This window comes from Carcharodon carcharias, chromosome 5 (genome assembly GCF_017639515.1).
Source record: "Carcharodon carcharias isolate sCarCar2 chromosome 5, sCarCar2.pri, whole genome shotgun sequence".
Classification (NCBI taxonomy): Eukaryota; Metazoa; Chordata; class Chondrichthyes; order Lamniformes; family Lamnidae; genus Carcharodon; species Carcharodon carcharias.
The window spans coordinates 46,702,931-46,730,639 of record NC_054471.1 but is presented as its reverse complement, the minus strand read 5'-3'; the positions used below and the strand labels follow the sequence as shown (position 1 = coordinate 46,730,639).

Genomic DNA, 27,709 nt, shown 5'->3' with positions numbered 1-27,709 from the left:
AGGATCGAAAGTCCCGCATGGTATGCTGCCTGCCCAGTACCAGGATGAGGGATATTTCTGACCAGCTTGAAAGGATATTGGAGAGGGAGGGGGAGAATCCAGTTGTTGTGGTCCACGTCGGGACAAATAACATAGGTAAGACTAGGAAAGAGGACCTGTTTGGGGATTATCGGGAACTAGGAACTAAATTAAAGAACAGGTCCTCAAGGGTTATAATCTCCGGATTACTACACAAGCCACGTGCAAATTGGCATTGGGAGGTGAGAATAAGGGAAATAAACACGTGGCTAAAGGAGTGGTGCGGAAATGAAGGGTCCCATTTCGCATCAGTATTGGAACAGGAGGGATCTGTACCGTTGGGACGGTCTCCACCTGAACTGATCTGGGACCAATGTTCTAGCGAAAAGGGTAAATAGGGTGGTCAACAGGACTTTAAACTAGAAAGTGGGGGGGGGGAAAGAGAGGTAAAACTCCAAGAAGTATGACTAATGGGAAACAAAGCAGCAGATTAGCACACAGGATGGGGGGGTAGATGGATTCAACTTCATGGAAAATTATGAAAAAACTGAAAAGAAAGGAGAGCCCAGGAGAGGCTATTAAAGTCTCCAGAACACAAAATAGGACAGAGTGTTTGAAAAGGGCTAGGAAACTAACTTCAAGCAGATCACATAAAGGGACGACAATGAGAAAGGGGACGGGAAATACAGGACTGAAGGGGTTGTATCTGAATGCACGCAGTATATGAAATAAGGTCAATGAGCTTGTGGCACTGATTGAAATTGGCAGGTATGATGTGGTGGGCATCACGGAGACATCACTGCAAGGGGATCAGGGCTGGGAGCTAAATATCTAAGGATATACATCTTATCGAAAAGATAGGCAGGTTGGCAGAGGGGGTGGGGTTGCTTTGTAAGTAAGAAATGAAAACAAATCGATAGCAAGAAACGACATAGGGTCAGATGATGTAGAATCTGTGTGGGTAGAGTTGAGGAACCGCAAAAGTAAAAAAACCATAATGGGAGTTATGTACAGGCCTCCGAACACTAGTCAGGATGTGGGGTACAAGATACACCAGGAGATAAAAAAGGCGTGCAAGAAAGGCAAGGTTACAGTGATCATGGGGGATTTCAATATGCAGGTAGACTGGGAAAATCAGGTTGGTAGTGGATCCCAAGAAAAGGAATTTGTGGAATGTCTGCAAGATGGCTTTTTGGAGCAGCTTGTGGTAGAGCCCACTGGGGAGCAGGCAATTCTAGATTTAGTGATATGTAATGAGGCAGATTTGATAAGGGAGCTTAAGGTGAAGGAACCCTTAGGAGGAAGTGACCATAATATGATAGAATTTACCTTGCAATTTGAGAGGAAAAAGCTGGAATCAGATGTAATGGTATTACAGTTGAATAAAGGCAACTACAAAGGCATGAGGGAGGAGCTGGCTAGAATTGACTGGGAGATGAGCCTAGCAGGAAAGACAGTGGAACAGCAATGGCAGGAGTTTCTGGGAGAAATTTGGGAGACACAGCAAAAATTCATCCCTAGGAAGAAGCAGCATACTAAAGGGAGGACGAGGCAACCATGGCTGACAAGGGAAGTCAGGGACAGCATAAAAGCTAAAGAGAAAGCATACAATGCGGCAAAGAGCAGTGAGAAACCAGGGGATTGGGAAGCCTACGAAGACCAACAGAGGACAACTAAACAAAAAAGGAAGAAGATTAAACCTGAGGGTAAACTAGCCAGTAATATAAAAGAAGATTGCAAGAGTTTTTTTTAGATATATAAAGGGTAAGAGAGAGGCAAAAGTGGACATTGGGCTGCTGGAAAGTGACACTGGAGAAGTAGTAGTAGGGAACAAAGAAATGGCGGAGGAACTGAATAGGTACTTTGCGTCAGTCTTCACGGTGGAAGACATGAGTAACATCCCCAAAGTTCAAGAGAGTCGGGGGGTAGAGGTGAGTATGGTGGCCATTACCAAGGAGAAGGTGCTAGGAAAACTGTAAGGGCTGAAGGTGGATAAATCACCAGGACCAGATGGATTACACCCCAGAGTTCTGAAGGAGATAGCTGAAGAGATAGTGGAGGTGTTAGTGGTGATCTTTCAGGAGTCACTCGAGTCAGGGAGGGTCCCAGAGGACTGGAAAATATCTAATGTAACCCCCCCTATTTAAGAAGAGAGTGAGGCAAAAGACGGGAAATTACAGGCCGATTAGCCTGACCTCGGTCGTTGGTAAGATTTAGAGTCCATTATTAAGGATGAGATTTCAGAATACTTGGAAGTGCATGGTATAATAGGGCAAAGTCAGCATGGTTTCATCAAGGGGAGGTCATGCCTGACAAATCTGTTAGAATTCTTTGAGGAGGTAATGAGTAGGTTAGACAAAGGAGAGCCAATGGATGTTACCTACTTGGACTTCCAGAAGGACTTTGACAAGATGCTGCATAGGAGGCTGCTCAGTAAGATAAGAGCTCATGGTGTTAGAGGCAAGATACTAGCATGGATAGAAGATTGGCTGTCTGGCAGGAGGCAGAGAGTGGGGATAAGGGGGTCCTTCTCAGGATGGCGGCCGGTGACTAGTGGAGTTCTGCAAGGGTCAGTGTTGGGACCACAATTTTTCACTTTATACATTAATGATCTAGATGAAGGAACTGAGGGCATTCTGGCTAAGTTTGCAGATGATACAAAAATAGGTGGAGGGACAGGTTGTATTGAGGAGGCGGGGAGGCTGCAGAAGGATTTAGACAGGTTAGGAGAATGGGCAAAGAAGTAGCAGATGGAATACAACGTGGGCAAGTGTGAGGTCATGCACTTTGGTAGGAAGAAGAGACATAGACTATTTTCTAAATGGGGAGAGAATTCAGAAATCTGGAGTGCAAAGGGACTTGGGAGTCCTAGTCCAGGATTCTCTTAAGGTTAGCTTGCAGGTTGAGTCAGTAGTTAGGAAGGCAAATGCAATGTTGGCATTTATTTTGAGAGGACTAGAATATAAAAGCAGGGATGTGCTGCTGAGGCTTTATAAGGCTCTGGTCAGACCACATTTAGTATATTGTGAGCAATTTTGGGCCCTGTATCTCAGGAAGGATGTGCTGGCCCTGGAGAGGGTCCAGAGGAGGTTCACGAGAACGATCTCAGGAATGAAAGGCTTAACATATGAGGAACATTTGAGGGCTCTGGGTCTATACTCGACGGAGTTTAGAAGGATGAGGGGGGATCTGATTGAACATTACAGAATACTGAAAGGCCTGGATAGAGTGGACGTGGGGAAGATGTTTCCGTTAGCAGGAGAGACTAGGACCAGAGGGCACAGCCTCAGAGTAAAGGGAAGACCTTTTAGAACAGAGATGAGGAGAAACCTCTTTAGCCAGAGAGTGGTGAATCTAAGGAATTCATTGCCACAGAAGGCTGTGGAGGCCAGGTCATTGAGTGTATTTAAGACCGAGATAGATAGGTTATTGATTGGTATGGGAATCAAAGGTGATGGGGAGAAGGCGGGAGAATGGGATTGAGAAATTTATCAGCCATGATTGAATGGCGGAGCAGACTCGATGGGCCGAATGGCCAAATTTCTGCTCCTATGTCTTATGTTAGTGTCCTCAGCCCAACCATCTTCAGCTGCTTCATCATGACCTTCCTTCCATCATAAGGGCAGAAGTGGGGGATGTTCGCTGATGATTGCACAATGTTCAGCACCATTCGCGGCTCCTCAGATACTAAAGCAGTCTATGTCCAAATGAGCAAAGACCTGGACAATATCCAGGCTTGGGCTGACAAGTGCCACACAAATGACAGGCAATGACCACCTCTAACAAGAGAGAATCTAACCATTGCCCCCTGATATTCAACAGCATTACCATCACAGAGTCTCCCACTAGCATCATCCTGGGGGTTACCCATTGACCAGAAACTGAACCTTACTAGCCTTATAAATACTGTGGCTGCAAGGGCAGGTCAGACACTAGGAATCCTGCGGCAAGTAAATCTCCTCCTGACTCCCCAAAACCTGTCCATCATCTACAAGGCACAAGTCAGGAGTGTGATGGAATATTCCCTACTTGCCTGGTTGAGTGCAGCTCCCACAACGCTCAAGAAGCTTGACACCATCCAGGACACAGCAGCCCACTTGATTGGCACCATATCCACAAACATTCACTCCCTCTACCACCAACGCACAGTAGCAGCAATGTGTACCATCTACAAGATGCACTGCAGGAATTCACCAAGGCTCCTTAGACAGCACCTTCCAAACCCACAACCACTACCAGCTAGAAGGACAAAGGCAGCAGATAGATGGGAACACCACCGCCAGAAAGTTCCCCTCCAAGTCACTCAGCATCCTGACTTGGAAATATATTGCCATGCCTTCACTGTTGCTGTGTCAAAATCCTGGAACTCCCTCCGTAACAGCACTGTGAGTGTACTTCCTGTGGTTCAAGGAGGCAGCTCACCACCACCTTCTCAAGGGCAAATTGGGATGGCAATAAATGCTGGCCCAGTCAGCAAAGCCCGCATCCCGTGAATGAATATAAATTAAATAAAATTGTGTCGGGTATATAAAACTAAACCAATGTTCAATTTTAACTTTGGAGAGTCCTCAAAAGCCTTTTAAGAATAAACTATTCAGACGTGTGTAATTAAATGTTAAGTAGTCTACAAAGTCTTAAACTTTACAAAAAAACTCAACTGTACCAGCTACATAAATGCCATGGCTAGTACAGCAAGTCAGAGCTTGAATAATGTCATAAATGGCTCAACTCCCAACTCCCCAAAGTCTCTCTACCACTCAAGGCACATCTTCAGGAGTGTGATTGAACACTCCTAACTTGCCTGGATGAATGCAACTCCAACAATCAAGAAGCTCAACACCATCCAGGAGAAAGAAGTCCACTTGAACAGCACCTACACCTATGGAACATGATATGGTGTACACCACCTACAGCACTAGTATTCACTATGTGGCTCGCACGTCTTTCCTGTGATCTTCTTACTATGTCCCCCCCGTGCCGTTTTTGTACTGTATGATGATGATGATGAATTGATTGTCTAAGCCATGGGTTCCTAAAGCTGTGGGTTGCAACCCAAAAGCAATCGGGGTCTTGAGTTCCTCCTCCTCCTCCGAGGCAACAGTGCTGACTATGAAGCAGAGACTCTGGCGGTACAGCCCTGGGGTTGATTCCAATCCTTCATGACATATGCACACATGATTTTTCTACTTGCTGCAGTTCAGAGGAACGTGGCTTAAGGAAACAAGTTCCAAGGCCCCAGCACTGCCTTCATCAGAACCTGCAAAACAATTGTGGAAAAAAACCAACGCTCCCCACTCAACTTTATCTCCACTACTCCACCAACATAAAATATTCTTTAATTAATCACAGGGTATGCCTTTTACAAGTGTAGGACCTTCTGACCATTAAATGGTCAGGCCAGTTCTAACACAACTCTTTATCATCGACAGATCATACTGTGCGTTAAATGGTACAATGCTGTCATACTACAAACTGGTGTATCCTCTACTTAACACAGGCAATGTTACTAGGGATCCACTTGTTTTCAGCGGAAAGTGAGCTTTCCCCTTGTTAGCAAATGCTTGGAGCTGAACCTTTATTAGATATTGTATAAAGTAAGAATGCTGGGCCAGAAGCTGAACTGGACCAGCCATCTTTAAACAATAGCCATAAGGGCAGGTCAACTGCTAGCCACTCAGACCAGCAGCACACTTCCTGAACCCTCAAGCTTCCATCAACACAACGCTCAATTCAGGAGTACAATGAAGTATTCATTGCCACACCACTATTGAAGAAGCTCAATCCCATCCAGGCCAAAGCAGTCTTCTTGATTGAAATCACAAATGGACTCAATATTCACTTACTGCAACCACTGTGCACCAGTGACGAAGGATGAATAAACTACAGGATACACTGCAGCAGTATCATGGGAACCCTGCCTCAGAGGCATACACCACCTATTCCTTTAGTTTACGCAACACCATTGTGGGAGCACCATTACAACGACAATGCAGATCAAGGAGAAGGCCCGCCATTGCCTTCTCAGAAGAACTGGGACAGGGCCATACATATGTATTTTATAAGGATCACCCACATACACAGAACAGGTCTAGATGACCTATGGATCCATCCTACTCGATCCATCTCCAGTCTATCTTCGATACCAATTACATTAATGTGCTAAACCAATCGGGAATTTAAAAAGGCACTTGGATATTGGTACCTGGATGACACTCAAATGAACCAAATTACCAATTCCCCTTTTTACTGTATCCATGTGTTGCCGATTTTGGTTAGACATTCAATTGAAAGTGGCCCATGTTTTTGTGCCTCCACTCTCAGGACTCATATAATCAGGTTTCACGAACACAAAGTTTGCCTAATTCAAACTCTACTTCAAAGATAAGCAGCTATCCTGCCAACTGTACAATATTACAGTAAAAGTATTTAGAGTTTATATTTGCACCCCAATAATGTAGTGATGACATGGCAACAAACTATGGGAACAATTCATGCTTCCTGGTGGCTAGAGTTGTATAAAAAAGATAGCATGCAAATGATGACATATGTCAAGGTTTTGCACATCCTGACAGCCTGAGGTGGCAACTGGAAAAGTTGACAGAATCCAGGCTAGAGGCACATGTGTGTTCAAAGGAATGAAAGAGGGTGGTTTTAGTTTTTCTGTTAGGTTGGAGAAAATAATTAGGCTCACCCCTGTCTTAATATTAAGCAGGTGAAGCACCAAAGTTGATAAGGGCAGCAGAACCAATTATCATTGGTGGGCCTGTGAAAGCTGCCCTTTTAAAAAGGATAAAAAAAAATGCTCCCGGTATATACCAGAGGTGACTGTGAAAGCAGGGGATGCCATTGGTGGCAATGAATGTACCACAGCAGGTATGAACAGAACCAAGAGACGGCATTCTCATGAAACTAGAATCAGACACAAAGAAAAAAGTGATTAAGAGGCTTTGGAAGGAGAGGGAGGAAGTCAGTCATAGACAGTAAAACAGATGTTGGCAAGTGTCAGTTGGAATCAGTGGGCTGAGAAAGTGATAGTGGAGAAACTGCAGAGGATGAGATCGAAGAGCGCTTGGTTGGGTGGACAGCAGGAGCCAAAAGATTTTGAAGCTGTTACGTGCAATCTGACCCAATAATTGAAAACTGCTTAGTTACTTTGTGCAGGAAGGCTGGGCTCATCAGAAATGTTTCCACTTCTGAAACCAGCAAGAATAACTGCTTCTGGTGGGCTTGGATCTTCAGGGGCCACAGTGTTGTCTTGTTTCAATTCCCTGTTGCTTCATAAGTCAAGGCTACCTGAATTATTACATGGTATGGGAAACAGAGGTGTTAATTGCAAGTGGAAAATTAAGATGCGCCCACTAAATTCCACTGAAATGTTTTGCGAAAAATACACCAATGCTCTGCAATTGGAGTTACCTTTCTTTACATGATCATTTTACTTTCAACAGTAAGTTTAACATTATACCAATTTTAATATATTACTATTGATTACATAAAAGATCTAACATACTAATTTATACATTGCTGAAATGGCATGTACGGTCAACCATAAAAGTTTTGAACCACAGAAAAGCAGAGTAAAATACTACTTGATGAAACAAATATCACATGAAAAGACTTAAAAGGAAAAATACCTACGCTAGTATTAGAAATTTTAAAGTTTATACAATAGTTGCATTAAAGGTGACAGTAACAAAGAGACAAACATCTCTTGAGCATGCTGAAATTTTAACCATCACCGAAGTACAGAGCCCATAAGGATTTGAGCTATCATTGTTCTTCTTGACCAAGTATCTGACTTAAATGTTAAACATAAATAAATCAGCTGTTTTAAAGACTCCTACCTCCACCTCTTGACATTGCCCACCTCCATCATTATCTCAACCCATCTGCCTTTGTCACCTTCAGACCCAACTCTTCCAATACTCTCATGAATAATCTCCCATTTTTCCTCAATTTCAGCTCACCCAAAACTCTCTTGCCTGCATTCTATTCCATACCAAGCCTCAACCACCCATCACCACTGCACTCACTACACAAGCTGCTGGCCCTCCAGTGCCTCAAACTTATTACCTCCCCCTCTCCAATATAATTTCATCAGTCTTCATGCCTGACTTTTGCTTCCTCCTTCCCTTCACTCTACCACTGGCAGCCAATTTTTAAGCCACCTAAGCTGTGCACTTCATAACCACATCCACACCTTTGAAGTATTCTCTTTTGCACTAATTAACATATTTTTACAATACTTTATCAGATGCTCTCCATTCCCTGTTTTCAGGTTTTGTTGCTGCTCTAAGCTTTGGAAAAGTTATGTACAGAGCTCCCAGTGTCATACCTTTTATTTTTCCACCAGGGGTTGCATGCCAGCCAGAAATAGCAGGACGAAATTCTTACCCCTTGCCTTAAATGACTCAGGATGTTTTCCCATATTAAAGGCATTATTTTGTTGAGCATAACACTATACAGATACCAGCTCAAGACTAGTATCTATACTGAGTCACAGAGTTGTTACAGCATAGAAGGCGGCCATTAGGCCCATCCTGTCTGCACCAGCTCTCTGATTGAGTAATTAGCAGAGTGCCATTCCCCTGCTTTCTTCCAATAACCCTGCATTCTTCCTTTTCAGATAAGAGACTGTATAATATATAGATTGTGAATAGTTGAGACCCCAGCAGTGATCCCTGTGGCACCCCACTGGTTAGCTTGTCAATCGCAAAATGACCCATTAGCCCTAATTCTGTTTTCTGCTCGTTAGCCAATCCTCTATCAGTTCTAATATAATCGTTTCATATAATCCTAAACCCAAAGCGTTAAAAACACGTTTTCTTAAGGGAGAACGTTAGGAACTCTAGGTGCCCCTTTTTAACGGATTTTATAGACTCTCGACTACATACTATACCTTTTTACAATTACTGCAGAGCAGACATTCCCTCACCGACCTGCCCATAGTTTTCGTTCTTGCGTTTGCGAGTCTCATTTCGACGTTACTGGAATAGCTCTAATAAAAGCCAAAATATAACTTATTTCCCGCTCGTCTTGCCAACAGCTGCAGAACTACGATTGCGGCACACAGCCCTTGTTTAAATATTGTAATGGTATAAACAACTGCTCGAAGTCAATCACCAGGCGCAGGCTCCGATTGGCAGCTCTAAAGCAGTGTCAGGCAGGCTCTGTCATTATTGACCACTCAGAAGCCGGTTTCAGTAGGGCAGAAGGAGCGGCATTTCATATGATCAAAAGAGAAGCTACACATAGCAGCAATACGCCCAGGTCTGGAGGAGAACGACAAGCTCACTGGATGGAAAACAAAACTGACCTTTGACAAAAACTAAGAAAAACAAAGCAAGTGAGCCGCTCCCCCTCCCCCCCCACCCCCGCACCCCCCAACAGATACCGCCCCCGATAAAGACTACCATCCCGCCAACTACTTCTCAACTGCGGCTACCACCGGAGTACTCAAAACATAGGGAGCTTGAATTTGTGAACTGGCCAAGTGCAGTTTGCTTACATCTAGTATCAGAACAATTTAAATCATGATTTATCATAGGACGTTTACATCTGTTGCCTTTTTAACCCACCACACCCAAATATCAGATATCTGCAAAAATACACAATATAAAATACAAACATATTGCTCAGCTGAAACACCAATATCTAGCTGAAATTATATAGCACCTTTAACATCGAAAAAATTCACATGACACTTCAAAGGTATGTATAATCAAACAGAAATGGATACAAGTAGTAGTAGCAACAGCAAGAGTGACAAAAAATCCGTGAAAGAGGTAGGTTTTAAGGAAAGGTAAGGCGAATCACAGACAGGGTTGGGAGGAAAATCCAGAATCAAAATCACAGTGCAGATGAGGTCCTTCGGCCCATCGAGTCTGCACAGACACGAGAAACACCTGACTTACTACCTAATCCCATTTACCAGCACTTGGCCCATAGCCTTGAATGTCATGACGTGCGAAGTGCTCACTCAGGAGCTTTTTAAAGGATGTGAGGCAACCCACCTCCACCACCCTCCAAGGCAGTGCATTCCAGACTGTCACCACCCTCTGGGTAAAAAACGTTTTTTCTCACATCATCCCTAAACCTCCTGCCCCTCACCTTGAACTTATGCCCCCTCATGACTGACCCTTCAATTAAGGGGAACAGCTGCTCCCTATCCACCCTGTCCATGCCCCTCATAATTTGTACACCTCGATCAGGTCGCCCCTCAGTTTCTCTGCTCCAACGAAAACAACCCAAGTCTATCCAACCTCTCTTCATTACTTAAATGTTTAATCCAAGGCAACATCCTGGTGAATCTCCTCTGCACCCCCTCCAGTGCAATCACATCCTTCCTATAATGCGGCGACTGCACACAGTACTCCAGCTGTGGCCTCACCAAGGTTCTACACAACTCCAATATGACCTCCCTACTTTTGTAATCTATGCCTCAATTGATAAAGGCAAGTGTCCCATATGCCTTTTTTCACCACTCCACTAATATACCCCTCTGCCTTCAGAGATCTATGGACAAACAGGTCAAGGTCCCTTTGTTCGTCAGAACTTCTGAGTGTCCTGCCATTCATTGAATACTTCCTTGTCAAATTACTCCTTCCAAAGTGTATCACCTCTCACTTTTCAGTGTTAAATTCCATCTGCCACTTATCTGCCCATTTGACCATCCCGTCTATATCTTCCTGTAGCCCAAGGCACTCAACCTCACCGTTAACCACCCAGACAATCTTTGTGTCATCTGCAAACTTACTAATCCTACCTCCCACATAATCATCTATGTCTTTTATATAAATGACAATAATAGGGGGCCCAGCACAGATCCCTGTGGTACTGGACACTGGCTTCCAGTCACTAAAGCATCCTTCTGTCATCACCCTCTGTCTCCTATAACTAAGCCAATTTTGAATCCACCTTATCAAATTATCCTGTATCCCATGTGCATTTGCCTTCTTTATAAGTCTCCCATGTGGAACCTTGTCAAAGGCTTTGCTGAAATCCATATAAACTACATCAACTGCACTACCCTCATTGACACACCTGGTCATCTCCTCAAAAATTTCAATCAAATTTGTTAGGCATGACCTCCCTCTGACAAAGCCATGCTGACTATCCCTGATCAAACCTTGCCTCTTCAAGTAGAGATAGATACTCTCCTTCAGAACTTTCTCCAATAGTTTCCCTACCACTGACGTGAGACTCACTGGCCTGTAGCTCCCTGGCTTATCTCTACAACCCTTCTTAAATAGCGGAACCACATTAGCTGTTCTCCAGTCCTTTGTCACCTCCCCCGTGACCAGAGAGGAATTTAAAATTTGGGTCAGAGCCCCTGCGACCTCCTCCCTTGCCTCCCTCGGCAGTCTGGGACACAAATCATCCAGACCTGGAGATTTGTCCACATTTAAGCCTGCCAACACCTCCAATACCTTGTCGCTCCCTATATCAATTTGCTCAAGAACCTCGTAGTCTCTCTCCCAGAGTTCGATACCTTCATCCTCATTCTCTTGGGTAAAGATGGATGTGAAGTATTCATTCAACACTCTGGCTCCACCCATAGATTGCCCCCTTGGTCCCTTATGGGCTCTACTCTTTCCCTGGTTATCCTCTTCCCAATGATATACTTATAGAATATCTTGGGATTTTCCCTACTTTTCCCGGCCAGAGCTTTCTCATGTCCCCTCTTTGCACTCCTAATTGCTTTCTTAAGCTCCACCCTTCAATGTCTGTACTCCACTAATGCCTCCGCTGATTTACTTCCCTTGTACCTGCTAAAAGCCTCTCTTTTCCTTCTAATTGTAAGCTGAATATCTCTGGTCATCCATGGTTCTCTGGGCTTGTTACTCCTCCCTATCATCATCCTAGAGGAAAAATGTTGAGCCTGTACCCTCCCCATTTCCTTTTTGAACACCCCCCACTGTTCCTCTGTAGATTTCCCCACAAGTAATTGTTCCCAGTCTACCTTGGCCAGATCCTGCCTTATTTTACTAAAATCCACTCTCCTCCAATCCAAAACATTTTTTTTTGCAACTTGTCATTTTTTATGTCCATAACAAACTTAAATTGTACCATGTTGTGGTCGCTATCACTAAAATGCTCCCCCATCACCACCTCAGCCACCTGTCTGGTTTCATTCCCCAGAATTAGGTCCAGCAATGCACCGTCCCTTGTTGGGCCCTCTACATATTGAAATAAAAAGTTCTCCTGTGCACATTTCAAGAAATCCACTCCATCTAAGCCCTTAACACTATGTCTATCCCAAATAATGTTGGGAAAGTTGAAATCATCTAATATAATTACCCTATTATTGTTTTTACACACCTCCACAAACTATGCACATATTTGCTCCTCAATTTCCTACCGACTATCTGGGGGGTCTATAATAAACACCTAATAATGTGGTTGCCCCTTTTTTATTCCTAAGCTCTAGCCACAAAGCTTCATTCAATGCCCCCTTCAAGATATCATCTCTCCTTACTGCAGTAACTGACTCATTAACTAACAATGCAATGCCTCCTCCTCTTTTACCCCCTCCCCTGCCTTGCCTGAAGATTCTATGTCCCGGAATGCTGAGCTGCCAAACCTGCCCCTCCGTCAACCACGTCTCAGTGATGGCTACAATGTCACAATTTCACATGTCAATCCTCACCCTTAACTCATCCGTTTTACCTGTAAACTCCTGGCATTAAAGTAGAGGCCATCCAGTCTTGCCTTACTCCCTTGAAGCTAAATGCAGCTGTACTCCCTCTGACTTGATTGTTTTACTGTGTTATGATGTGTCCCTATTCTGCTAACATTCTGTGTCTCCTCCCCCTGCCGAATTAGTTTAAACTCCTCCCAACAGCACTAGCAAACCCGCCCGCAAGGATGTTAGTCCCACTCTGGTTCAGATGTAGACTGTCCTGCTTGTACAGATCCCATCTTCCCCAGAAATGGTCTCAATGATCCAGGAATCTAAAACCCTCCCTCCTGCAACAACTCTTAAGCCATGAGGCCTAAATGGCTGAAAGCTTGGCAGCCAATTGATGGGATAAAAGGAGTGGTGATGCACAAAAGATAGAGTCAGAGCAGCAGTGTTCGCTGGACGTAGGGGAGGGGGGGTAAACCCATCAACGAATTTAAACTTGAAAAATTTAAACTGGAGGCATTGAGGGATCAGGAGCTAGTCCCCTCCCACCCATCTTTTTTAATTTGTGAGTGGGACAAGATATGGGTAGCAAAGATTAAGATAAGCTGTTGTTTACTGAGAATAGAAGGCCAATTAGGAGACAGTCACGTCCAACTCAACTATTCCAAAGGTACAGATGAGAATTTTATCCAACCCAGGCGATGTTACAGAGGTGGTCTTTGTGATGGAGAAGTTACTTTGGTTTTGCCTCATTTCAGATTTCAGTACTTGCAGACTTATTCTTTGTGATAAAGAGGATGTGGGGTCTGAAGCTTCCAACAGGATGCTGAGATTGCAGGTAGTTGGGTCCAGCCTGAGGCAGTGTCTGGGGAGGGTTGGCAGTTTGTGACACTTTGCTGGCAGGGTGAAAGACAATGCCATCAATTGTTCCAGAGTTTTAATGGAAGAAAATTATAGCTCCTCCATGTTTGGAAATCAGACAAATAGTTTGAAAACGCAGAGGTAATGGAGGAGTTGAGCAAAGTGTGGGAAAAGTATACAGAGCTTGATTTCTTCTTCATAAGTGTGGAAATTGACATTACACCTGCAGATGGGCAGCATGTAAATGAGGACTTTGAAGTGGCCAAGGACAGATCTCTGGAGGACATGAGGTATTGGTACAAGGACAGGGAGAGATGCTCTGGTTTCTTGCTCATCTATGTAATCATATACAAACATCTGCACTTGCAAGGAGCTGGCAAACAGGAGGAACGTGTTGAGGAAGGTGTAGTCGGGTGTTTCAAAAATTATAGGGGGTTGAAGGGTTGGATCACAATGATAGAATATGTTATTTGTGACTGTGGTTAGGGTGGCTTCAGTGCTGTGGGTCAAGGATGGAAACCTGATTGGAGAGATTCAAAGATGGAGCTACAAGAAAGATGAACACGAAATTGGGAGGCAACAATACATTCATGAGCATTGCAGAAAAGTGAGAGGTTGAAACGGGGCAGTAGGTTGAGAAGTGGAGTGATAACAGTGATAGAGGACTTGGAGCATGGAGGCCAAAAAGGAAAGTTGAATGGTCAGCAGTTTAACAAGAACGGAATAAAGGGAGCAGGAGATAGGTCTTCTGCACAAGACAACACATGCATTGCTCAAGTTTCACTCTCAATTTTAGAAATATAAACTCAAATATATTTTTCCTCAGTCTCATTTCTTGTGACATACAAATGAGGTCATTTCTCCACCCCACCACAGACCCCCAACCCCCTCTCTCTCACACACAGTTCAGGGAACAACTGAAGGTAAGGATGTGCAGTTGTCAGAGCATATGTAAAGCAATTTTACTGAAAAATGTTTCAATCAATGTACTTTAAGTACAGTGTGAAACCTGTTGATTTGCATAAAAGTGAAGTGTACATTTCAACCACAAACATCAGCTTTTAAGAACATAAAAATATAAGAAATAGGAACAGGAGTAGACCATTTGGCCCCACGAGCCTGCTCCGCCATTCAATAAGATCATGGCTGAAGATTGTATTTCGATTTCCACATTCCCATCTAACCCCGATAACCTTTGATTCCCTTGCCTAACAAGAATCCATCTACTTCTGCCTTAAAAATATTCAATGACCCCACTGCCAAAACATTCTGAGGCAGAGAATTCCGAAGTTGCACAACCCTCAGAAAAAGTTTCTTTTATATGACTCCTTTAACATAGTAAAAACATTTTCGTGTTGGTAGGCTGTGACTAGTAGGGCACAGCAAGGATCAGTACTTGGGGCCCCAGATATTCACAATATATAATCAATGATTTGGATGTGGGGACCAAATGTAATATTTCCAAGTTCACAGATGACACAAAACTAGGTGGGAATGTGTTGTGAGGAAGAAATAAAGCAGCTTCAAGGGGATTTGGACAGACTTTAGTGAGTGGGTAAGGACATAGCAGATGGAGAATGGTGTGGAAAGTGTGGGTTTGTCCATTTTGGTAGGAGAAACGAATGTGTAAACTCCCTCCCTAACATCACTGTGGGTGTACCTACACCACACGGACTGCAACAATTCAAAAAGACAGTTCACCACCACCTTCTCAAGGGCAATTAAGGATGGACGATAAATGTTGGACACCCACTTCCCAAGAACGAATTTTAAAAATCATTTCTTAAATGGTAAGAAATTGGAAAGTGTGGATGTGCAGAGGGACCTGGGTGTCCTCAACAATAAACAACTGGAGGATAGCATGCAGGTGCAGCAAGCAGTTTGGGAGGAGTGCTGATGGTATGCTACAGGAGAATTTGAGTGTGGGAGTGGCAAACCATTCTTCAGTTTCATGGGGCCTTGGGGGACTGCACCCAGAGTGCTATGTGCAGCTCTGGTCCTCTTACCTTGGAAGGGATGTAATTGCCATGGAGGGGGTGCAGTGAGGATTCACCAGACTTGTTCCCGGGATGGCAGGACTGTCCTATGGATAGAGGTTGAGCGAGCTGGACCTGTAAACTCCGTTGTTTCGAGGAATTTGGCTGTTGGGGGGGGGGGGGGGTGTGCACGCGGTGCGGAGATGGGGAGATGTCATTGAAACTGCAGGATACTTAAGAGAGACAGATAGTGTGGATTGAAGGTGGCTGGGGAGTCTGGAACCAGGGGTCACAATTTCAAAATAAGGGGGAAGCCACTTAAGTCTGAGATGAGGAGAAATTTTTTACTCAAAGGGTTGTAAATCTTTGGAATTCTCTACCCCAGAGGGTTGTGGAAGCTCAGTCACTGAGTATGTTTAAAACAGAGATTGACAAATTTCTAAATACCAATGACATAATGGAAAATGGGGATATTGTGGGGAGAAAGCCATTAAAGTGAATGATCAGCCATACTGAATGGTGGAGCAGGCTCAACGGGCTGAATGGCTTATTCCTCCTATGTTCTAAGGCACTTCACAGGAGTGTTGCCAAACAAAACTTTGACACCAGTTATATATAGGCGATATTAGGACAGACGGCCACAGTGATAGAGTTTAAGGAGAGAGAGAGGGCTAGAGAGCGTTGTGGAGGGAAATCCAGACAGGGCCATTACAGCTAAAGTAACAACAGTCAATGGTGGGGTGATGGAAATCAGGAATGCAAATGAGGCCAGAAATGAAGAGCACAGATCTCAGTAGCTTGTAGGGCTGAAAGAGGTTAGAGGTAGGTAGAAGTGTAGCCATTTAAGAATTTTATCACAAGGATGAGAACATTAAAATTAAGGCATTGCCGGACCAGGAGACAGCATAGTTGAGCAAGTACAAGGGTGATGAGTGAACAGAACTTGGTGGCATTGGTGAGACCACACCTTAAATATTGTGTGCACTTTTGATCTCTGTATCAAAGGAAGGATGTGCTTGTCCTAGAGGGAGATTTACCAGGATGCTGCCTGGGCTGGGGAGTTATATTTATGAGGAGAGATTGCTTATACTGGGGTTATTTTCCTTGGAGCAGGAGATTGAGGGGGAACATGATTGAGGTGTATAAAATTCTAAGGGACATAAATAGGGTAGGCAGGAAGGAATTTTCCCCCTTGGTGGAGGGATCAATAACCAGGGGGCATAGATTTAAGGGACAGGAGGTTTAGAGGGGACATGAGGAAGAATTTTTTCACCCAGAGGGTGGTGGGAATCTGGAACTCACTGCCTGAAAGGGTGGTAGAGGCAGATACCCTCAAAACATTTAAGAAGTATTTGGATGTGCACTTGCAATGGTATGGCATGCAAGGCTATGAGCCTAGTGCTGGAAAATGGGATTAGAATAGTTAGGCACTTGTTTGACAGGTGCAGACTCGATGGGCCAAAGGGCCTTTTTCTGTGCTGTAAGCCTCTATGACTCTGAGCGTTGAGGTTCATTCAACTGGTTCCTGGGATGAGGGAATTGTTCTATGAGGAGAGATAGAGTAGTCTAGGCCTATATTCCTTGGAGTTTAGGAAAAAGTAGTTGATCTCATTGAAGCAGATAAAATTTTCAAGGGTACATGCTGAGAAAATGGTTCTCCTGGTTTAAGGGATCTAGAACAATGGGTCAAAGTCTCAAAATAAGGGGTCAGCCATTTAGAACTGTGATAGGAGAAATTTCTTCACTCAAAGGGTTGTGAATCTTTTAGAATTTGCTATCTCCAAGAACTGTGGATGCTCAGTTGTTGAGTATATTCAAGGCAGAGGTGGGCAGATTTTTGGGTACTAAGGAAATTAAGGGATATGGAGCTAATCCCAAAAGATGAAGTTGAGGTAGAAGATCAGACCTTGTTGAGTGTCAGAGCAGGCTCAAAGCTCAAAGGGCCAACTCTAGCTCCTATCTTTTCTTCATTAGGACATGGCAATGTTTTAGATGAGCTGAAGTTGTTAGATGTGGGAGTCCAGTAAAGAAATTTTGGAATAGTTGAGTATGGTGATGCAAAGGCATGAATGATAAACATAAATTAAGGCTTACTCTGCTGTCCATAGTGCAGGGCATTTGTTTCATTTCTTTTGCCAGTTGCTTTATTATAGTAACAGCTTTCTTCATACTACAAATCACCAAATTAACCTTAATATGGCCGTTATAACGCTGGACACCTCTTTTCAATTTCTGGCATGGAATAAGGTGGAAAAATTCAGTTCCTCATGGTTCAGGATGAACTCAATGTTTTGTAAAATTCTTTTACTCTTTTGACATTATTACACACATTTTTCCTATATACACTCCCATGAGCAGGCCCTCATTTCTCTCAAACCAGAGTATACCTCTCTACATTTAATATCTGGTACTGTGGTGAGCCAGGAGTCAAACAGAAACTTTACTGGATAGTTCATGAGCCCATTACGGTACTAGACATTGGAAAGCAGAAGAATAAACACTACAGGCTTTAAACTACAGAACAGGTTTATGAAAAACAAACAATAGCAAAGACAATGCCACAGATTACCATTAATAAAATGTATGGTATCGTCTTTGAACACAGAAAATATAAACCTGACCCTTTGATAACACCCTTCCTAACACATGCCCTTAGACAGTAACACAACAATAACTGTGAGGCTCTTTGTGTTGTCCTCTTGCAATTTCCCACAATTTTTTTGGTGGTCCCATAAACACACTTTCTATGATATATCCCAATACCCTTGTATGTTTGAGCACATAGCATGAAAATCAAAAATATATCCCTCAAAGGCAAATAAAGTCTAGAGTTTCAATTTAATAGGTGACAGTCCAACTTTAGCCTGACTGCAAATTCCCTTGGTCCTGATAAATCATCCACAATGTAATGCAATAAAAGCATCTATGAGTGATTACGAACTAAATGTTCTTAAAGTTAACAAGTTATTAAACAACGAACGCTAATTAATGTAATTTCAACAGTCTGTCTCTAGGAGTGGAATACCGACATAAATGAAAAGCACAAATCCCAGACTGTTACTTCTTAAAGCAAACCTAGTTATAACACCGAAGGACGTCAGTGATAGCTGAATAAAAATGAGTCTTTGACATAATACTACAGCCACAAATCTTCCCTATATACAAACTTAAAACATGGATTAGATATAATGGCCCAAATCTTCCATTCAGGGTTGGAACCCCTATTTCTTACCCTAATCAGACCAAAAAAAAATAGCCACTTATCTTCTTCTGATTTTTCAGGGCAATTTTCTGATGGAGGATCCTGCTGAACTCAGTCAGTGCAGGAAACCTCGGAGGAAGCAACGGAGAGAATCATTGCAGAAACCATACCCCTTTTTACAGCACTAGCTGCCATATTCTGAAAGTAGAGTTTAAAAATCCCAAAGCTTTTGAAAAGCTACGGAGAGAAGTTAAGTGGGTAGGAGGCAGGGTGGCAGGTGGGTCGGGGTAGTCAGGTCGGGTTAGGAGTCGGGTGGTGGGGGCTAGTCAGGTGGAGTGGTGTGATGGGGGCAAGTCAGGTCGGTGGGGGGTGCTAGTTGGGGAGTGGGGGCTAATCAGGCTGGGTTGGGGAGAGTCAGTGAGGAAGAGACAGTCTGAGTGAGTGGCAGGTCAGCTGTTAGTTACCCAGACTAACAGTTGTTCTGTCTAATATTTCCTGGGTAACTATCCAGATAAGTAAGTTGAAACTGACCAAAGTCTCCAACTCCAACTCAGGCTTGGAGACTTTTTCGAAGGGTCCCAGGCAAAAAGGGAATTGCTCATCAGAAGTTCAAACTTCCGAGGCAATTCTCATGAGTCCTTACATTGGGATTTCGGAGGGGTCCCATAGCACATCTTCCAGGGTACATCCAGGGTCTCACCATCCAGAGATTGGAAGATCTGGGCCAATAGGTTAGTAAGTATTAAATTGCAAGTCACGTTGCGTGATCAGGATAACAGCATTAGATGAGTTCAATAAAAGTGTCTAAATTTTTCCTGTCAGTTCTATGCATGGGTTATCGATAAGGCAAAAGCTAAGGTGAAAGCAAAAGACTGCGGATGCTGGAAATCTAAATTAAAAACTAAAAGTGCTGGAAAAACTCAGCAGGTCTGGCAGCATCTGTGGAGAGAGAAACAGAGTTAACATTTCAAGTCCATGTGACTCTTCTTCACTAAAGAAGGTGCTGATAGTAGCATAAAGGTAAGAACAGAATGTGTTAATAGCAGAACGTGGCGCCTTCTTTAATCTTTACCGCTACTGTTAGCACTCTTTTTGTCTTGTGTCCTTGACATCTTTGTCAATCTCTCCTTACCTCCCACCTATCCCTGACCTTCTCTCAGTCCACCCCTCTTAAGCAGTATAAAATCCATCACATTTCTACTTATCTTTAGCTCTGAGTCATATGGACTTGGAAAGTTAACTCTGTTTCTCTCTCCACAGATGCTGCCAGACCTCTTGAGTTTTTCCAGCATTTTTTGTTTTTATATCAGTCAGATGTTATTTCACCCTAAGTTACACTGTTAAGCACATCTGTTTGAAGGTGAAGGCTACCTTTCCAGTTTCCAAGTTCAACTTTCTTCAACTACAATCAGACAGGTGCTTCATAACACAAGACCTTCTGTAAGCATAAATTAACCATTCCTATTAGTGCACATTATTCACCTGTTAGCAGGTATGGAAAGAAAGAAGGAACAGATGGAGAAAGTGCATAGCCTTCCTGCTTCTTCCCTTCTCCACACTACTCACTGCCTCACAAACAAGTTTGTCTGAGTTGCAGTCCTGCTTTTTCCCTTCTTAACTAATTTGTAGCTCTTTGTAAGTTTCCAGTGTCAAATCTCACTAAAATTTTAAGCTCAATTTTCCCTCCTTCATCCAACAGGCTCCCAACCATAAATTTTTTCTCTCTGTATATATTCCCAATCCTGGCCCAAACTTTTAAAACTTTTGCCTCAGTTTCCCATATGCAGATTCCAGGACAAATCACTTTTGAAGTTCATACACTTACATTTGCACCACAAACAGTTTGTGAAAGAGGTTAATAGATTTATGTTTTTTGCTTTCCCAACAATTTTGTTGACGTATCTTTACGTGCCCCACCTTGCCGACTTTCTCCTGTTACCTATACCAGTTCTGATGGAGTTACAATTTAAATGTTTAACCAAGCTTTCGCCCTTAAATTGCTTAGATTAGAGCTACTATACACTTACAGCATTTTCTACTTTTAAATGAGGAGACTTAAATATCGTTAGATTTTACTATTCTCTCATTATTGAAGCCATAACTATGTTAATTTGATTTTAAAATATGTTTACCACACAGCTTGGTCTTGTGCTGCAAGGTACAGATTAGCAAATAGTTTGTGATCAATAGATTCAATAATTATTTAGTGATAAATAGGAACAATGTCCAAATTTAGCAATAAATCTAACAAAAAATGTTTTTTTTTGTACCACTGCAAAAGTTGAGAAGTTATAGAATTCACCATTCACTGGTTAGGGGTAAGGAGCGGATGCTTATGTGTCTTCTTGAACTGTTCTGAAGTAATGTCATTGCAAGTGGTTAGCCTGGTGCATTTCTAGAAGTCCACAGAAACATAGTAGGTTACAGGGAAACGTTCCAAAACCGAAAGCAATCCACGGCTGTAATATTAGACAAAATCACTGAGTCAACAAAGTACAAAAGTGAAAAACTAAAATTAAACACACCAAAAGAATAACAAAAAGTAGATATGTAGAATTAGAGAACATTGGGAACAGTCACATGTCTGTAAACTGGATAGCAGGAGTGAAACTTTGCCCAAAGCCATAAAGCACAAGGGGAAAATTCTACTCATCAATAACTTGGAACAGCTCAAGCCATGCTAAAAAGCAAGCTGCATGTCATAGAAACACGGTGGGGTAGAAATTTGTCCATGCTGTGCCAAATGGACAGCATTGCATCATATGTGTTGCTTAATATTCAGATCCAATATAATCAATGGAATTACATATCAGACATGGCATGTAATGGTGATTGAGCAGATAGGGCCCTTCTTATGGTACCACACAAGGCTAATAATCCAACCTTATAAAGAACTTGTTCAGGAAAAGGTACATGTCCTGGAAGTGAAGGCCCACAGAATAGCATGTTTATCTACTTGGAACTAAAGTAGTACGTTCTCTAGAGGGTTAGAAGGGATAAAGTTACAACACCTTGTATTTATATAATGCATTTAACATATGAAAACGCCTCAAGGCACTTCACAGGAGCATTACCGAACAGTATTTGACACCAAACCACCTCAGCGGATACTGGGGCTGATGACCAAAAACTTAGTCAAAGAGCTGGATTTTAAGGAGGAAAGAAAGTAAAGGCGGAGAGGTTTAGGGAGGGAATTCCATAGCTTAGGGTCCTGCCAGCTGATTGCAAGGCTGCCCACGATAGTGTGATTAAAATTTGTATGCATGAGATGCCAAAATCAGCTGAACTAGGATTAGATATCTTGGAGGTTGTAGGGCTAGAGAAGATTACGAAGACCATGGTGGGATTTGAAGACAAGAATGACAATTTTAAACTCAAGGCATTCCTTAAACGGTAGCCAATATAGGTCAGCAAGCATAGTGGGGATAGGGGAATGTGATTTAGTGAAATTTCGGTCACAGGCACAGAATTTCAGATAACCTCGTTTGCAAGGTTGAATGCGGGCAGCCAGCTAGAAATTCAAATCGAAAGGTTATGGAGGCATGATAAATGTTTCAGCAAATGAGCTGAGGTGGGGCGGGTGATGTTACAGAGATAGAAATAAGTGGTTTTGGTTAAGGCAAGGATGTATGTTTGGAAGCTTATCTCAGAGTCAAATATAGCACCAAAGTTGCGAACAGTCTGGTTCAGCCTCAGGCAGTTGCTGAAAGAGGAATAGAGTCCATGGTGACGGAACAGAGTTTGTGGCAGGAACCAAAGCCAATATATTGGGCATCCTAATATTTAGCTGGAGGAAATTTCTGCTCACCCAGGTCTGAACATAAGAAACAATAGGCGTGGATCATACAATCCCTTGAGGCTGTGCTTGACACCGCTGAGCAAACAAACTTCTTACCTCAATCTACAATGGCTACCTTCCTACCCAAGATTTTGCTCTTTCGTTCTAGACTCTCCAATCAGAGGAAACAACCATGCAACCTCTACCCTGTTAAACTCTCAAAATCTTATATGTTTCAATTTTTCTTCTAAAATCCAGAGAGTATAGGTCCATTCTACTCAGTCTCTTCTCATAAGACAACCCTCATTCTAGGAATCAATCTCCCTCTCAAAGGCAAGTATATACCTCCTTAAATTGGAGACTCAAACTGTACACAGTACTCCAAGTGCCGTCCCGACAATGCCCTGCACAACTGCAGCATGACTTCCTTAATCTTGTACTCCAATCACTTTACAATAATTGCCAACAAACCATTTGCTTTCCTAACTGCTTGCTGTACCTGTATGTTAGCTTTGTGTTTTGTGTATGTGGACACTCATTTAAGTTACTCATTATTTTAAAAAATATTTTGTTTTTCTATTCTTCCTACCAAAGTGAATAACCTCACATTTCTCCACATCATACTACATATGCCACCTTCTTGCCCACTCACTTAACATGTTAATACCCTTTTCAGACTCTAATACAAGAACATAGGAAATGGAAACTGAACTAGGCCATTTGATCCTTTGAGCCTGATCCACCATTCAACAAGATCTTCTACCTCAACTGCACCTTCACACACTAATCCCCATATCCCTTAATACCCCAAAAATCTATCGGCCTGTCTTGAATTTCAACACACCATCCTGCTCTCATGCCCACATGTCCATCTAGTGAAACCCAACGCAAATTGGAGAACAGCACCTCATCTTCCGATTAGGCACTTTACAACCTTCCGGACTTAACATCGAGTTCAACAACTTCATACCATGAACTCTCTCTCTTCTATCCTCACCCCTTTTAAATTTTTTTTTTAACCTTTTATCTACTTATTTTTTATTAATTTATTCACTGTTTTATCCCCTTTATATCTCATTTTCTATCCATTCTTTTCCCAACCACCACCCCCTCCCCCCAACCCAACCCACCCCACCCCAAAAGGGTCATCTATTACTTGTGGCCATGTTGATCCTTCAGAGTGCTGACCCTTGTTCCATTATTAACACATTCTACTTTCTTACCTTTATGCCACTATCAGCACCTTTTTTAGCCCTTACCACTACCATTAACACTCCCATTGCCTTTTTGTCCATGACATCATTGTCAATCTCTCCTATGCCCCCACCTATTGCTGGCCTTCTATCCAGCTTCACCTGCATCACGTTTCTACTTCTCTTCAGCTCTGAAGAAGGGTCATACGGACTTGAAACGTTAACTCTGTTCCTCTCTCCACAGATGCTGTCAGACCTGCTGAGTTTACCAGCATTTTCTGTTTTGACTTCAGTTAACAGCTTGTCACCATCCTTTGTTTACAGCAGGCTCGCTTTGTGCAACAGCTGGGTTGCAAAACCCATTTGAAATATCCTGGCTCTAGGTAATGAATGTATCAGTTTTGACTGTTGATGGTTTAAAACCTCAAAGCTATTTTTAAAAGATTGTGCATTTGTTTTATTAATATTGTACATATTTTGTATCACATGAAGAATATGGTGACCTGATTGTCACAAGTTTAGTGAGCATCAAAATCCTTTTGGACAACACCAGTCTAGTAAATCTACGTCGCACTCCCTCTAAGCTAATTATGTCCTTAGGTAAGGAGACCAAAGTTGCATACAGTGCTCCAGGTGTGGCCTCATAATGCCCTGTATCATTGTAAATGTTTACATGAAGACTTATTTACTCTTACATTCCAATCCTTTTATAACAAAAGCTAACATAAAATTTGCCTTCCAAATTGCTTGCTGTGGCTGCATGTTAACATTGTGACATATGTACAAGGACACCCAGGTCGCTCTGAATGCAAACATTTCCCAGGCTCCCACCAATCAAAAAATATTCTGCTTTTTATTTTTCCGATCAAAATGGATAACTTCACATTTCACCCAATTGTATTCCATCTTCAATATTCTTATCCACTCACCCAACCTTTCTAGAGCCCTCTTTGCAACCTCCTCACTGCTTATTTTTCCACCTAACTTGTCAGCAAACTGTATGTTACACTCAGTGCCCTTCACCTAAGTTATTAATATAGATGGAAAATAACTGAGGCCCAAGTACTGATACTTGCAATACAGTGCTGTTAATTACAGCCTGCTAACTCACAAATTTCCTGTTTTTTCATTCTCCACTTTCTATCCAGTAACCAATCCTCAACTGATGCTAATATATCAGTCCCTGTCCCATTAAGTGTAATAACCTTTGTATGGCACCTAATCAAATGCTTTTTGAAAATTCAAATACACTATATCCACTGGTTTTCCCCTTATTTCCCTTAATAGTTACATCCTCAAAAGACCTGACCAGATTTGTCAAACGCATAAAACAAAACAAAAAACTGCGGATGCTGGAAATACAAAACAAAAACAGAATTACCTGGAAAAACTCAGCAGGTCTGGCAGCATCGGCGGAGAAGAAAAGAGTTGACGTTTCGAGTCCTCATGACCCTTCGACAGAACTAGGTGAATCCCAGGGAGGGTTGAAATATAAGCTGGTTTAAGGTGGTGGTGGTGGGGGGTGGGGGGAGAGAAGTGGAGGGGGGTGGTGTGGTTGTAGGCAAAAGCAGTGATAGAAGCAGATCATCAAAAGATGTCACAGCAGGACAAAAGAACACATAGGTGTCGAAGTTGGTGATATTATCTAAACGAATGTGCTAATTAAGAATGGATGGTAGGGCACTCAAGGCATAGCTCTAGTGGGGGTGGGGGGAGCATAAAAGATTTAAAAATATTTTAAAATAATGGAAATAGGTGGGAAAAAGAAAAATCTATATAATTTATTGGAAAAAACAAAAGGAAGGGGGAAGAAACAGAAAGGGGGGCTGGAGATGGAGGGGGGAGGTCAAGACCTAAAGTTGTTGAATTCAATATTCAGTCCGGAAGGCTGTAAGATGCCCAGTCGGAAGATGAGGTGTTGTTCCTCCAGTTTGCGTTGGGCTTCACCGGAACAATGCAGCAAGCCAAGGACAGACATGTGGGCAAGAGAGCAGGGTGGAGTGTTGAAATGGCAAGCGACAGGGAGGTTTGGGTCATTCTTGCGGACAGACCGCAGGTGTTCTGCAAAGCGGTCGCCCAGTTTACGTTTGGTCTCTCCAATGTAGAGGAGATCGCATTGGGAGAAACGAATACAGTAGACTAAGTTGGGGGAAATGCAAGTGAAATGTTGCTTCACTTGAAAGGAGTTGTTGGGCCCTTGGATGGTGAGGAGAGAGGAAATGAAGGGGCAGGTGTTACATCTTTTGCGTGGGCATGGGGTGGTGTCATAGGTGAGGGTTGGGGGTGATGGAGGAGTGGACCAGGGTGTCCCGGAGGGAACGATCCCTACGGAATGCCGACAGTGGGGGTGAAGGGAAGATGTGTTTGGTAGTGGCATCATGCTGGAGTTGGCGGAAATGGCGGAGGATGATCATTTGAATGCGGAGGCTGGTGGGGTGATAAGTGAGGACAAGGGGGACCCTATCATGTTTCTGGGAGGAGAAGGCGTGAGGGCGGATGCGCGGGAGATGGGCCAGACACGGTTGAGGGCCCTGTCAACGACCGTGGGTGGAAAACCTCGGTTAAGGAAGGAGGACGACATGTCAGAGGAACTGTTTATGAAGGTAGCATCATCGGAATAGATGCGACGGAGGCGAAGGAACTGAGAGAATGGGATGGAGTCCTTACAGGAAGCGGGGTGTGAGGAGCTGTAGTCGAGGTAGCTGTAGGAGTCGGTAGGCTTGTAATGGATATTGGTGGACAGTCTATCACCAGAGATTGAGACAGCGAGGTCAAGGAAGGGAAGGGATGTGTCAGAGATGGACCACGTGAAAATGATTAGAAACAAAATTAATAAATTTTCCAAGTCCTGACGAGAGCACGAAGCAGCACCGAAGTAATCATCGATGTACCGGAGAAAGAGTTATGGAAGGGGGCCGGAGTAGGACTGGAACAAGGAATGTTCCACATACCCCATAAAGAGACAGGCATAGCTGGGGCCCACGCGGGTACCCATAGCCACACCTTTTATTTGGAGGAAGTGAGAGGAGTTGAAGGAGAAATTGTTCAGTGTGAGAACAAGTTCAGCCAGACGGAGGAGAGTAGTGGTGGATGGGGATTGTTCGGGCCTCTGTTCGAGGAAGAAGCTAAGGGCCCTCAGACCATCCTGGTGGGGGATGGAGGTGTAGAGGGATTGGACGTCCATGATGAAGAGGAAGCGGTTGGGGCCAGGGAACTGGAAATTGTTGATGTGACGTAAGGTGTCAGAGGAATCACGGGTATAGGTGGGGAGGGACTGGACAAGGGGAGAGAGAAGGGAGTCAAGATAACGAGAAATGAGTTCTGTGGGGCAGGAGCAAGCTGACACGATCGGTCTACCGGGACAGTTCTGTTTGTGGACTTTGGGTAGGAGGTAGAAGCGGGCCGTCCGAGGTTGGGCGACTATCAGGTTGGAAGCTGTGAGAGGAAGATCCCCAGAGGAGATGAGGTCAGTGACAGTCCTGGAAACAATGGCTTGATGTTCAGTGGTGGGGTCATGGTCCAGGGAGAGTTAGGAGGAAGTGTCTGTGAGTTGACGCTCAGCCTCCGCGAGGTAGAGATCAGTGCGCCAGACAACAACAGCACCACCCTTGTCAGCGGGTTTGATGACGATGTCAGGGTTGGACTTGAGAGAATGGAGTGCAGTAAGTTCAGCGAGAGAGAGATTAGAATGGGTGAGAGGAGCAGAGAAATTGAGACGACTAATGTCGCGCCGACAGTTCTCAATGAAAAGATCAAGAGAAGGTAAGAAACCAGAGGGAGGGGTCCAGGTGGAGGGAGAATATTGGAGGTGGGTGAAAGGATCCGTTGAACGGGGAGAGGACTCCTGCCCAAAGAAGTGAGCCCAGAGACGAAGACGGCGGAAGAAGAGTTCAGCATCGTGCCGAGCCCGAAATTCATTAAGGTGAGGGCGTAGGGGTATGAAACTAAGTCCTTTGCTGAGCACTGAACGTTCAGCATCGGAGAGGGGAAGGTCAGGGGGTATAGTGAATACACGGCTGGGGCTGGGATTGGAAGATGGGGTAGGGAATGAGG

At 43.5% G+C, this 27,709-nt stretch overlaps 1 protein-coding gene across 6 annotated transcripts in view; it reads right to left on the bottom strand.

The window, feature by feature from the left end:
* Positions 1-27,709, bottom strand: part of sesn1 (sestrin 1) — a 112,469-nt gene that overhangs the window by 16,580 nt on the left and 68,180 nt on the right. Inside the window, exon 1 of one of the 6 annotated variants that reach the window (XM_041187759.1) lies at positions 8,918-9,201. The exons of 4 other annotated variants lie outside the window; for them this stretch is intronic. In XM_041187759.1, coding sequence (XP_041043693.1) covers positions 8,918-8,995 — 78 coding nt within the window. In that variant the 5' untranslated portion in view covers positions 8,996-9,201. Of the gene's footprint in view, positions 1-7,170; positions 7,210-8,917; positions 9,202-27,709 lie in introns of those variants that run through there. One more of the 6 variants, XM_041187760.1, reaches the window with a different exon arrangement.